Source organism: Quercus lobata, chromosome 9 (assembly GCF_001633185.2).
Source record: "Quercus lobata isolate SW786 chromosome 9, ValleyOak3.0 Primary Assembly, whole genome shotgun sequence".
In the NCBI taxonomy this organism is placed as follows: domain Eukaryota; kingdom Viridiplantae; phylum Streptophyta; class Magnoliopsida; order Fagales; family Fagaceae; genus Quercus; species Quercus lobata.
Window position 1 is genome coordinate 53,421,134 of NC_044912.1, and position 13,957 is coordinate 53,435,090.

Genomic DNA, 13,957 nt, shown 5'->3' on the forward strand with positions numbered 1-13,957 from the left:
TTATTTATTTTTAAAGAGAGTAGTATTTCTTAATTTTGGAGTCAAATGTGAGACTACATCCACTACAACAAAAAATGTTTATTACAACAAAAAAAATCATTGCAATAACATCGAAGTCATTGCAATAGTTTATGCGAAGTGTTGCAATAAAATTTGAGGTAATAAGTTTGTGCTACAAAAAAAATTTTGTTGCAATAAACCTTAAATATTTTAATGAAAATTTTGATGTAATAATATATTTGCTATTGCAATAAACAATTTATTACTTCGAATATCTTGTAGCAATAGGCTATTATTTCATGAATTTTATTACAATAGATTGTAAAGAATTGACAAAAATAATTTGGGTTCAAATTATTGCAACGGTATATTTATTGTAATAGTTAAATTTTTCATATTTTTTCTTACAATAAATTGTAAAATAATTGGAATTAGATCATTGTAATAATATATTCATTGCAGTTTCATGTTTGTCATTGCAATAGATTGTAAAATAATTGATATTTTAGTTATTGCAATGTTAAATTTGTTGCAATAAGCCATCTCTTTGAAATTTCGATCTATTATAATATATCGCAAAATATATAATTGGTATCAAGTTATTACAATGGTTTCTTCAATTTAAGTTATTAAAAAAAAAAATTGATTTCTTCAATTTAAGTTATTGCAAAAAATTTTCTAAATTCAATTTAGTATTAAAATCTTTATTGCAACTGAAAATTATAAATTATTACAACTAATTATTATTAATGTAATAATTTACTATTTTTAAGTTACTATTGCAACGACTTTTAATTTTTAAATGTGATATTATGTCTAATACCACTATTCTAATTTTGTTGTATTAACACTTGATGTAATAAACTTATTTTGGTGTACTATTCCAACATATTTGATTCAATATGTAAAGTGTGTAGTTTGGAAAGTTGCCCAAAATTTTGAGGAACTGTCCCGTTGAATAGATTATTTGAAAGATCCAGGTATCCCAGAGAAGAAAGACTACCTAAAGACAGCGGGAGTGGACCTGAGATTGAATTATTCGCAAGATCAAGAACAGCTAGATTTTTTAATAGACCAAGTTCATCTGTCAAATGACCATAAAGTTGAGAATTAAATAAGCGTAAGATCTCTAGTCTATCTGAAAGACACACTAATAAACTTTCTAAGATTTCAAATATCTCTTGACTCCCATTGTTGGATGACAATTTGATTTCCCTTAAGTTACAGAGATTACCCAATGATCTTGGCAACTTTCCTCCAAGTTCAATTTCTGACAAGTCAATACTAATGGCAGATGTTAGGTTTCCTATGGCATTGGAGATTATGCCCTGCAAATTATTGTAGCGAAGGTTGAGAAACTCAAGATGACTAAAACTATACAACCAATTGGGAATTGAAGAGTTGAAATTGTTTAAAGATAGATCGAGGTGCCTAAGAGAAGTCATGTTTTGGAGATCAATAGGAATTGGACCTTGAAAGTAATTTTCAGATAGATCAAGAGAAACAAGATTACGAAGACCAAAGATCCATGATGGGATCAAAGTGTTTCCAAATTGGTTCTCTGAAAGATCGAGGGTGAGGAGAGATGAAAAGTTAACAATGAGTGTTGGTGGAATGAAAGGAAGTTGGGAATATGACAAGCGCAAGTCAAACAAGGAAGGGAGTGTGTTTGTGAGTTGTAGCCAATCAGAGGCTTTGCTAAGATCTACACCACTCATATCAAGATGTTGAAGCAAAGGAAGACCCAACAGCCATTGAAGGTTATTCACATATAAACTAGGAAAAATAGAACTTTTGAGATTGAGATAGAGCAAATTGGAGAGATTTCCAAGTTGATGAGGTATTACTCCCACAAATCCCGCATTAGAGAGATTAAGAGATGTTAAACTCTTTATTGAACCGAGAAATTCGGGAATAGGAGAAGCAGAGAAATTATTGAAACTGAGGTCAAAGTAATTCAAATGCTTCAAATCAAGCAGAGAAGGATTTAGCTTACCACCAAACATTGACCGCTCATAGGCTTCATATTGTTCTTCAGATTCAAAACCACCTGAAGGATGAAAGGTTCTGAGACAGAGTTGTTGGGCATGAGCAGTGAGGTTGTGGCAGACAACACCAACCCAGTGACAGCAATCCCCATCAATAGTCCAAGAGGAGAGCGTTTGAAGGATCAATAAGGTCTTGCTTGAACTTGAGAAGGGCATGTCGCTCGCTATCGATGCAACGAACCTCAAAGTCAATGTGTCCGGTGCAGAAAATGAAGTAATGAGGAAGAGGAATAATTAGAAAAGTGAGGAAAAGGAATCCAAAGGAACCCTCCATTATTAGATTATGAGATGGGTTAATTGTGAAAAAGGATACTAATTGGATGGTAATTTATAGGCGCACCCTCGTTTGATTTTGTTTTGTTTTGTTTTGTTTTACACTTCAAATTCTACAATCTTCCGCATTCCGTGGTCTATGCTTCAAGCATTGACTGAAGTCTTGCAATTAGGACCGTCCCTCCATTTTATGGGGCCTTTATCTTGATCTGGCCACATATCTTTTTTCTGTTCTTTTTTTACTTGACACGTATCAATTTTCATTGGTCAATTTCCAGTGTCTTTTAGTGTTTCCTAGAAAAAACACTTTCTCATTCAAGGGCCAGGGCAATAGACTTTAATTAATAGATTGACAATATTGTTTTAATTTAAAATGAATTGGGGGATTCCAAATATAAATAAAGTATACATTATGATGAAATCATGGCAAAGTGTTTAGCTCTAGAGTGAGGAAGGGTCTGTTTGATACATGTATTTAAACATATGTTTTTAGTTTTTAAACAACATTACACGTATTTTTACACACTTTTTCACCCACACATATTTTCATAAAATACAAACAACGTTACTAGAACAACGTTACCAAACGACCCTGAAATGTTTAGGAAATTGAATAATTGATTGAAGCACAAAAGATTGTTGGCAGCCAAAGTCTTTATTATTTTTGCTTTCTTTTTACTGACATTTTCTTAATGTCAAGATGATGAACTTGAATAATTGTTTTTTTTTTTAAAGGGACATTAATTTCTGATGATGCATAAAAAATAGAAATATTCCATACCAATTTCCATCTCCAATGTCTTTGAAATTTTTCCCTAGACAAAAGTTTCTTAGAAATGTAGTTTTTTACTCGTACCAAATATATTCCCATTAATGCTTTATTATAAATGTTATTATTATTATTGATATAAGAGTAAAAGACTTTAATTATTTTAATTAAAATTGAATCGATGAATTTTTAAGTATAAATATGGTACACATTATGAATTTCAGTTAGCTCCATTAATAAAATTTCTTACTATTGAATAAAAGATTTGGGATTTAAACCCCACCTATACCAAAAACCAATGGATATCTTGACTTATTGATAAAGAATACTTATCATAGAACAGATATTATAGGTTGAAATTCAATTGCGTGTGTGTGTCTATATATATATATATATATATATATATATATATTATGATGAATCCATGACAAAGTGATCCTCTCTAGAGTGAGGAAATGTAAATGTCAAGGAAATCTACAATTGATAATATATATAAAACTGAAGTTGTTTGACTTTTGACTAACCACATAAGATCATGCTATATAAGCTTTTGAGACTTCAATTTCTAATATAGATAATTATCATCAAGCATATACCACTACAAGAAAAACGGGCTATTGCGGCGGGCCAAAACCGCCGCTAAAGCCCAAAAAAGCGCCGCTAAAGGTACATTCGACCTATAGCGGCGGGTGCTATTGCGGCGGGCCGTCCCGTCAGTGTTGCAGTGCCGCTATAGGTCAATTGCGGCGGTCGCAAAAAGCGCCGCTATAGATGTACCTTTTAGCGGTGGGTGAAAGTTTATTGCGGCGGGCATAAAACCGCCGCCACACGTGTTTAGAATTCATGGCAATGACCTTTAGCGGCGGGAATGACCCGCCGCTATTGGTGTCTACCTTTAGCAGCGGGCAGACGGCGCCGCTATAGGCAATTAATCAAAACAAACTAATTGCGCTTATAGCGGCGGGTAGAAACGCCACTATATGTTTCAACCTTTAGCGGCGGGCAAAAACCGCCGCTAAAGGTGCACATTGTATGTGTTAAATGATTCCCTATAGCGGCGCTTATTGCCCGCCGCTATAGGTCCTTTTTTTTTTTTTTTTCTTTTCCAGTGGGTTTTAAAACTACACTTCTATTACAAATAATCCTGTAATAATTTCAGCCCCACTAAGACAATATCACAAATTTAACCAAATAACACCACAATTGTCTGAAAACTAACATTATATTAACATAGAAATATATTATTAAATACATAACATTATCTATAACCATTATCATAAAATTAACAAAAGAAAATGATACAAGTGCCTTCAATCCACAAGGTAGGCAGATTCAATAAAATCATAATTTAAAAAAAGATCCTCATTTTATTCCTTAAGCATTCTCATGGACATCCACACAACCAAGAGTAATATTTTGATAAATATCATTAAGCAACCAACACATATTTAAGTGTTTGCCAATGATACATGGCACTCAATGCCTGTTATAAAACCACATTAACAACTATGTTGAACTTAGGATACCTCATCAACACGGCACAACAATTCTTGCAACAAATTAATATTCACATTAAATTGAAGAAACCAGTGATTCTAAACTCACATTTTGCATATAGGCAGTCCATCATTCCCTTCTCCAAGTCCAGCTACACAACAATGAAAGAAATTGCATAGGTTAGGATTATAATGCAAAGTTACCAAGTCAAAATACATAAAGTTATTATTTTTATCCATGATTCCAGAACATATTCTTCAATGCATTAATGGGAAGAGAACAAGCTCTAGAATTGAATAAGGATTTCTATCTCATTCTTAGATTTTTTTTTCCTTCTCAATTGGTAATTACACACATTCAGTAAGTCATGAACAATAAAAATTTCTCTCAAACTATGCATTTTTATGAACCAAACCCATTTAAAATAAAATGGAATAAAACTACTAATCACTCACCTTATTCGGGATACAGAAATCGATGAAGTTGGTATCTACCAAAACCCGATATGCCGGTCCCATCAAGGTGTTGTAATTGAAGAAAAGTGCCAATGAAACCTTCGGCCTATATCACACAAAATTAAACACGTTACAACACAATATAAACCCTTACAAATCCCAAAGCTCCTATACCCAAAATTTAACACCAAAAATCTATATATACATATAGGCTTTTATAAATACTTAAAAAATTCAAAAGAAAACTAGATAAATAACAATGGTAAGTTACATATGTTTTTGAGGGTCAAAACATAGTTGCAGAAGCACCCTAAGTATGTCTTACAACCATAGTACCATACCTATTTCCTTTTTGAAACAAACACCAAAAAAAAAAAAAAAGAGAAGCATTTTACCATATGATTAACAAGAACTATAAATGAGTAATTGTAGATTTTCTAATATAGCCACAACACATGCTCCCCAAACCACCCCCCCCCCACCCACCAAATATCCAATATATATATAATGCATAAGAATCATGCACCTTCAAATGACAATCAATAGCAACTACAAGTACATATTTTAATCTAATAAACTAAGAATTATTCCCAACACTTCTAGAACATTTTCATCTATTAAAAACCCATGAGAATTGCTTCCATTTTTTTTTTGGGGGGGGGGGAGGTGGGCGGGGGTGGGGGGTGAGGAAATGAGTATTCAAATTAATCATAATCAAACATAAACCTATGCTTTAACTTACCAATAAATTATTGGTTCCTTCATTATGCCCAAAAATCTCCCTAATTAATAGTTCTCGTTCAATGGGGCCACCATACTCCAAACATTTCTTAATAACATTTGATGCAAATTTATGCTGGCTCAATTGTACAATATGTCCTGACAACTTGCTTATAATCTGGCTTCTTTCATGAGGCTTTCCCCTCTCCAGTACATGCTGATGTAAATCAATAAAATCATTGCATAACCATCCAACAAATGACACAGGAAATATACAAGATAAGGGGTAAAAGAATTTCAGGCACACACAATTTAAAGAGTAAAGTACATCCCAGAAAGTCAAATGGCAAGAAGCATTTTTCATTACATACGCCTATAACATAAGGAATACCTGAACCAATACAAGCATCTCAAAAATTGCACTAAAAAGGGTCCTTGCATAAGTAAAATAGCTACAGGAATATCTACTTAACTATTCCAATTCAAATTGCCAATATATTTTATTTTCCAAATTTGTAGGAATCACCTATTTTCTACTTCACGAATATACTATTTTTGGCATCAATATCAAGCATTACTCCTGTTTTGTAATTTTAAATTTCCTTGTTAGCCTCAATCAGTGAAGATGCTCTCTCTATTAAGATGTGAGAACAAATGTGCTGATTGATCATCATGCATAAAATTTATTAAAAAAAAAAAACACATAAAATACATACAAATATATGAATACAAAAATCCATTACATCTTTCAGAAATTAAAAACATGTTAAAGCTATATTTCTTTACAGGTAAGTTACACCTCAATGGGCCTTTAACTCACAAGCTCCCCGAAGATGTGTCATTTGAGTTATTGGTCATGCTAAAGGTAGAAAACAAACAAACAGAATATTTTTGTAGTGGAGACTGAAACAAATTGACAACCAATACTGCTAAAAGCTTTTTAAATAAATAAAATTTACAATTACTGTTCTAATACAAAACTAAACTTCTCACACCCAATAAGTAGGAAAATTCCACCTCAAAAAAAATAAATAAATAAGTAGGAAAATTAATACAATAAAAAATAACATAAATAAGGCACTCATGCATATTGCAAGCCTATAAGTTAATACTGACATCCAAACGAGGCAAATAAAACACCGTGCCATGGAGCTAGACAACCAAGCATTTTACACCCTTATCCCATAGAGATTGTCCACCTTCCATTGTAGTACTCCCATAATGTCTGTCAATTTATGAAAAAATGATGTATGGATAAGAACTCCTAAATCTCTTGCAATCATGTTTTGAAGACTTTAGGGACTATTTTCTATGTTTAAATGCTAAACTGGATGGGTAGCAATGGAAAAATCAAACCTGAACATGGCACTTATGCAAGGACCATAAGCTGACTTTTCTCTACTTAACTATCATCTCCACAAAATATTGACTTTTTAAAAGTAAACATGGTACTTGATTTTTGAGTTGACACTCATAGTAAAGGATCACCTAATTGAAAATTATATTTGTAAACATGTAACAGGTTCAGCTATCCAATTTTTGAATGGTAAATATGAATTTGACCTTTCATAACGTGAGGAACATAAGGAAATTTTTCTTACAGGTTTGTGGTGAATTCATAGAGAAAAGTACCATTTTCTTCTCCCTAATAAGCTGAAAACCAAGCAGAGCAAGACTCCAGTTACTAGATTATGCATATATATATATATATATATATATATTTAAGAAGTACAATAAACATCTTTTTATTTATCAAAATCTTTGGAAGACTATATATATATATATATATTTCTTAGTACATCAGGTATTAACTGGACCTCAGTCAAACTTAGCATGATCTAATCCAAGAATTAATTAGATATTTACATTCATGGCAAACACAATCCAATGATAAAAACTTGGGTTGACTATTTTTTTAATAAAAGTTTTTAAATTACCGATAAAAAATAATAAAAAAAAACCTTCACATCAGCATTACGGCATTGCATTGTCACACAATTAAACAAGTTTAGCAATTACACATATATCAAAAGGTCAGCCTAGATTCCCAAAACTTGAAGTATATCATTGAAAATTATCCTCAAAAAGACCATAAAAACACTTTACTATGAATTGAAGGGGGGATAGTTCCAAGACTCAAGTTCTTAAACTCTACTGACTTTAACTTTAACTTGCCAATGTACCTGCGAATACAGGTTCTGCCATGCTTTTTATAACGCCACATATTGCCTGCAAACTTGAACATTAAATGGATCATTATAAAAATTATGTCAAATTCCACTGGTAATATCATCATTTAGAACTGACTTGCTTGGTTTTTTTTTTTTTTAATTAAAGAAAAATTAGTTTTATTTCGAAAACTTCTGATCACCTTATCAAGGTAAGGCCACATATCAGACAGCAACTTGTTCAACCAGTCAGTCTGCACGATTATACAATTTTGAACATAAATAATGGTAAAACATAAATAAAATGTATGAACAACATAATGTAAAATGTAACTTATTAAATTTAAACAGAAAAAGAAAGGGGACAGGAGCTTAGAACCCACTCAATCACTGATTCAGATTAAACAAAAAAAATAAAATAAAATAAAAACCCAGTGAAGAGAAGGATGACTTACACACGTAGAGAGAACTCGGTGAAGAGCACCGCCAAATCGTGATGGCGATTCGCGGCCTCAACCTTTGACGGCGGGTATGAACTCATCGAAAGGAAAAATGATACTCGTGGATTTTTCTGAGGATTTTTATGCCCAATTACCCCACAAAAACAATAGCAAATCAAAACCAAACACCAACGAATCAAATCAAAATCCAGCTATTCACAAAAAAGATCCAAAACCCAACAAAAGCCACAATTCCAAAACCCCAAAAACAATCAAAAAATTCACATCAAAATCCGAACTTTCTCACCAAAACATCCAAAACACCACCAAAAAGAAAGAAACAGAAAAATAAAATAAAATAAAAAAAGCACTACTCACAAAAAAGATCCGATGTAGCGATCGACGAGAGGAAGAGGAAGAGGATGATTTCGAACCGCGAATCGGTGAGGCGATCTCGGATGAGGAAGCAAAAGCAGTTGGAGGATTGACGGACGAGGTGACTTGGTTGCAGCTCTCGAATCGCGATCTACGGGGCAATCGAATCTGCCAACAACGGTCTCTGATCTTTCATTGTTAGTAGAAGTCGGTTTTGCGATGATAAGGCTTTGGGACCAAGAATCCTAGAAAGAGATGAGTGAAGAGGAGAGAGGGGATGGGGAATGAGGAGGGCGGCAGAATGAGAAAGAGAAAGGTAGGGTTTTTTATTTTTAGTTTTAAAGAGAACCAAAACGACGTAGTTTTGATAATAGAAACTTTAAAAATGAAAAGGGTAAAAAAAAAAAAAAAGAGGCTGTCATGGAGATTAGAACCTTCGAGGGGACCTTGAAAAATAAGCGCGGCACGCGTGTTAGCCACTAAGGCAACATACGTTTTAGTTGTTCATTATTATTATCTATATATAATATAAAACAAACATTTTTTAATTACGTTATAATTAGGATAAAGAAAATAATTAGAATTTTTTTTTAATTAAACCTCATATTAGATTTTTTTTATATATATAAAAAAGGACTCACTTTACGTTTCAATACAAAGAAAAAGAAAAAAAGAAAGACTCACGTAAATAAATAAATAAAAACTTTAGGATGAAGGAAAAAAGAGAGAGAGACTCCTGTTAGGGCTCTCTCACTATTTAGATTAAAAAATTAAAATGAGGATGTGGAAAATATATGAAGATAATGTAATCTAGCGGTGGATTTGTCAAAATTCACATCGAATTAAAAAATATAGGGTTGGGTTCGAGTTACACTTTATGTAACTCTAAAAAAATGTTACACCAACCAATAACTTATTGTTGAATTCATATTTTGAAAATCCAACCGTTGGATCACATTTTATATATGTTCTTAACATGCATGCCAATTTTCATTCCAATCGGGTGTAATTTACCATTAACTCTTTAAACTCATCCTTTATGCGTTATTTTAAACTATAAAAACATGAATTTAAATAATTGATTGATGACTTCGCTATTAATCTTTGATCACCTTGAAATTTTGTAAGCATGAAAAATATATAAAGATTATGTAATCTAACAGTATATTTGTCAAAATTCACATTGAATTAATAATTATAGGGTTGGGTTCAAGTTACACTTGATGTAGCTCTAAAAAATATTACACCAATCAATAACTTATTATTGAATTTATATTTTGAAAATCCAACCGTTGGATTACATGTTCTATATATTCTTAACATGCATGCCAATTTTCATTCCAATCGGGTGTAATTTACTATTTTATCTTTAAACTCATCTTTTACGCGTTATTTTAAACTACAAAAACTTGAATTTAAACAATTGATTGATGACTTAGCTATTAATCTTTGATCACCTTGAAATTTTGTAAGCATGTAAAATATAAGAAGATAATGTAATCAAACGGTAGATTTGTCAAAATTCACACCGAATTAAGAAATATAGGGTTGGGTTCGAGTTACACTTGATATAACTCTAAAAAATGTTACACCAACCAATAACTTATTGTTGCATTGATATTTTGAAAATCTAACCGTTGGATCACGTTTTCCATATGTTCTTAACATGCATGCAAATTTTCATGTCAATCGGATCTAATTTACCATTTAATCTTTAAACTCATCTTTTATGCGTTATTTTAAACTACAAAAATTTGAATTTAAACAATTGATTCATGACATGGCTATTTATCATTGATCACCTTCAAATTTTGTAAGCACGAAAAATATATGAAGATAATGTAATCTAACGGTAGATTTGTCAAAATTCACATCGAATTAAGAAATATAGGGTTGGGTTCAAGTTACAAGTGATATAACTTTAAAAAAGTTACATCAACCAATAACTTATTGTTGAATTCATATTTTGAAAATCCAACCGTTGGATCACATTTTCTATACGTTCTTAACATGCATACCATTTTTCATGCCAATCGGATCTAATTTACCATTTGATCTTTAAACTCATATTTTATGCGTTATTTTAAACTACAAAAACTTGAATTTAAATAATTGATTGATGACATGGTTATTAATCTTTGATCACATTGAAATTTTTTAAGCATGAAAAATATATGAAGATAATGTAATCTAACGGTAAATTTGTCAAAATTCACATCGAATTAAGAAATATAGGGTTGGGTTCAAGTTACACTTGATGTAACTCTAAAAAATGTCACACCAACCAATAACTTATTGTTGAATTCATATTTTGAAAATCCAACCGTTGGATCACATTTGCTATATGTTTTTAACATGCATGCCAATTTTCTTGCCAATCGGATGTAATTTACCCTTTGATCTTTAAACTTATCTTTTATGCGTTATTTTAAACTACGAAAACTTGAATTTAAACAATTGATTGATGACATAGCTATAAATCTCTGATCACATTGAAATTTTTTAAGCATGAAAAATATATGAAGATAATGTAATCTAACGGTAGATTTGTCAAAATTCACATCGAATTAAGAAATATAGAGTTGGATTCAAGTTACACTTGATGTAACTCTAAAAAATGTCACACCAACCAATAACTTATTGTTGAATTCATATTTTGAAAATCCAACTGTTGGATCACATTTTCTATATGTTTTTAACATGCATGCCAATTTTTTTGCCAATTGGATGTAATTTATCCTTTGATCTTTAAACTCATCTTTTATGCGTTATTTTAAACTATGAAAACTTGAATTTAAACAATTGATTGATGACATGGTTATTAATCTTTGATCACCTTGAAATTTTTTAAGCATGAAAAATATATGAAGATAATGTAATCTAACGGTAGATTTGTCAAAATTCACATCAAATTAAGAAATACAGGGTTGGGTTCAAGTTACACTTGATGTAACTCTAAAAAATGTTGCACCAACCAATAACTTATTGTTGAATTCACATTTTGAAAATCTAACCGTTGGATCACATTTTCTATTTTTTCTTAACATGCATGCCAATTTTCATGCCAATCGGGTGTAATTTACCATTTGATATTTAAACTCATCTTTTATGCTTTATTTTAAATTACAATAACTTCAATTTAAATAATTGATTGATGACATGACTATTAATATTTGATTACCTTGAAATTTTGTATGCTTGAAAAATATATGAAGATAATGTAATCTAACGGTAGATTTGTCAAAATTCACATTGAATTAAAAAATATAGGGTTGGGTTTAAGTTATACTTAATGTAACTCTAAAAAATATTACACCAACTAATAACTTATTATTGAATTCATATTTTGAAAATCCAACCGTTGGATCACATTTTATATTTGTTCTTAACATGCATGCCAATTTTCATACCTATCGGGTGTAATTTACCATTTGATCTTTAAACTCATCTTATATGTGTTATTTTAAATTACAATAACTTGAATTTAAACAATTGATTGATGACATAACTATTAATCTTTGATCACCTTGAAATTTTGTATGCGTGAAAAGTATATGTAGATAATGTAATCTAACGGTAGATTTGTCAAAATTCACATCGAATTAAGAAATATAGCGTTGGGTTCAAGTTACACTTGATGTTACTTTAAAAAATGTTACACCAACCAATAACTTATTGTTGAATTCATATTTTGAAAATCCAACCATTTGATCACATTTTCTATATGTTCTTAACATGCATGCCAATTTTCATGCCAATCGGGTGTAATTTACCTTTTGATCTTTAAATTCATCTTTTATGCGTTATTTTAAATTACAAAAACTTGAATTTAAACAATTGATTGATGACATGACTATTAATTTTTGATCACCTTAAAATTTTGTATGCTTGAAAAATATATGAAGATAATGTAATCTAACGGTAGATTTGTGAAAATTCACATCGAATTAAGAAATATAGCGTTGGGTTCAAGTTATACTTGATGTAACTCTAAAAAATATTACACCAACCAATAACTTATTGTTGAATTCATATTTTACAAATCCAATCGTTGGATCACATTTTCTATTTGTTTTTAACATGCATGCCAATTTTCATGCCAATCGGGTGTAATTTACCATTTGATCTTTAAACTCATATTTTATGCGTTAACTTAAATTACAAAAACTTGAATTTAAATAATTAATTGATTACATGACTATTAATCTTTGATCACCTTGAAATTTTGTATGCATGAAAAATATATGAAGATAATATAATCTAACGGTAAATTTGTCAAAATTCACATCGAATTAAGAAATATATCGTTGGGTTCTAGTTACACTTGATGTAACTCTAAAAAATGTTAAACCAACCAATAACTTATTGTTGAATTCAAATTTTGAAAATCCAATCGTTGGATCACATTTTCTATTTGTTTTTAACATGCATGCCAATTTTCATACCAATCGGGTGTAATTTACCATTTGATCTTTAAACTCATATTTTATGTGTTAATTTAAATTACAAAAACTTGAATTTAAATAATTAATTGATGACATGACTATTAATTTTTGATCACCTTAAAATTTTGTATGCTTGAAAAATATATGAAGATAATGTAATCTAACGGTAGATTTGTGAAAATTCACATCGAATTAAGAAATATAGCGTTGGGTTCTAGTTACACTTGATGTAACTCTAAAAAATGTTACACCAACCACTAACTTATTGTTGAATTCAAATTTTGAAAATCCAATCGTTGGATCACATTTTCTATTTGTTTTTAACATGCATGCCAATTTTCATGCCAATTGGGTGTAATTTACCATTTGATCTTTAAACTCATATTTTATGCGTTAATTTAAATTACAAAAACTTGAATTTAAATAATTAATTGATTACATGACTATTAATCTTTGATCACCTTGAAATTTTGTATGCATGAAAAATATATGAAGATAATATAATCTAATGGTAAATTTGTCAAAATTCACATCGAATTAAGAAATATATCGTTGGGTTCTAGTTACACTTGATGTAACTCTAAAAAATGTTACACCAACCAATAACTTATTATTCAATTCAAATTTTGAAAATCCAACCGTTGGATCACATTTTCTATATGTTCTTAACGTGCATGCCAATTTTTATGCCAATCGGGTGTAATTTACTATTTGATCTTTAAATGGGAAGACGAAAAAATAGAGGGAAATTTAAATGTCTATTGCGG

At 30.7% G+C, this 13,957-nt stretch overlaps 2 protein-coding genes across 10 annotated transcripts; both read right to left on the minus strand.

The window, feature by feature from the left end:
- Positions 1 to 878: 878 nt before the first annotated feature.
- LOC115962286 (receptor-like protein EIX2) lies at positions 879 to 2,309 on the minus strand. The gene has a single exon (XM_031081193.1). The coding sequence runs from the start codon at positions 2,202 to 2,204 to the stop codon at positions 879 to 881; it is 1,326 nt and encodes a 441-aa protein (XP_030937053.1). The 5' UTR covers positions 2,205 to 2,309.
- A 2,124-nt stretch (positions 2,310 to 4,433) lies between these two features.
- Positions 4,434 to 9,045, minus strand: LOC115959347 (rRNA-processing protein FCF1-like). 9 transcript variants are annotated; one of them, XR_004084849.1, is made up of 8 exons: positions 8,749 to 9,045; positions 8,386 to 8,501; positions 8,134 to 8,184; positions 7,946 to 7,991; positions 6,879 to 6,987; positions 5,785 to 5,979; positions 5,043 to 5,148; positions 4,434 to 4,738 (listed from the first exon to the last, which is right to left on the minus strand). XR_004084849.1 is itself a non-coding variant. In XM_031077697.1 (6 exons), exons 3-6 carry the CDS (start codon positions 8,152 to 8,154, stop codon positions 4,658 to 4,660), a joined length of 261 nt encoding a protein of 86 aa, XP_030933557.1. In that variant the 5' UTR covers positions 8,155 to 8,184; positions 8,386 to 8,501; positions 8,749 to 9,045; the 3' UTR covers positions 4,434 to 4,657. The 9 variants fall into 9 exon arrangements, 2 of the variants coding, with proteins under 2 accessions (XP_030933557.1, XP_030933556.1); XR_004084848.1 differs by lacking the exon at positions 6,879 to 6,987 and adding an exon at positions 7,364 to 7,415; XR_004084851.1 differs by having other exon boundaries at positions 7,946 to 7,998.
- Positions 9,046 to 13,957: the final 4,912 nt, after the last annotated feature.

Bases quoted from the DNA above. Each gene is read 5' to 3' on its own strand.
- LOC115962286 (XM_031081193.1), bottom strand. From the start codon at position 2,204: ATGCCCTTCTCAAGTTCAAGCAAGACCTTATTGATCCTTCAAACGCTC.
- LOC115959347 (XM_031077696.1), bottom strand. From the start codon at position 8,471: ATGAGTTCATACCCGCCGTCAAAGGTTGAGGCCGCGAATCGCCATCAC. The intron at 5,149-8,385 runs GTAAGTCATCCT...TGTGTGATATAG, and splicing joins ACCGAGTTCTCTCTACGTGT to GCCGAAGGTTTCATTGGCAC. The intron at 4,739-5,042 runs GTGAGTGATTAG...ATTGTTGTGTAG, and splicing joins ATTTCTGTATCCCGAATAAG to CTGGACTTGGAGAAGGGAAT.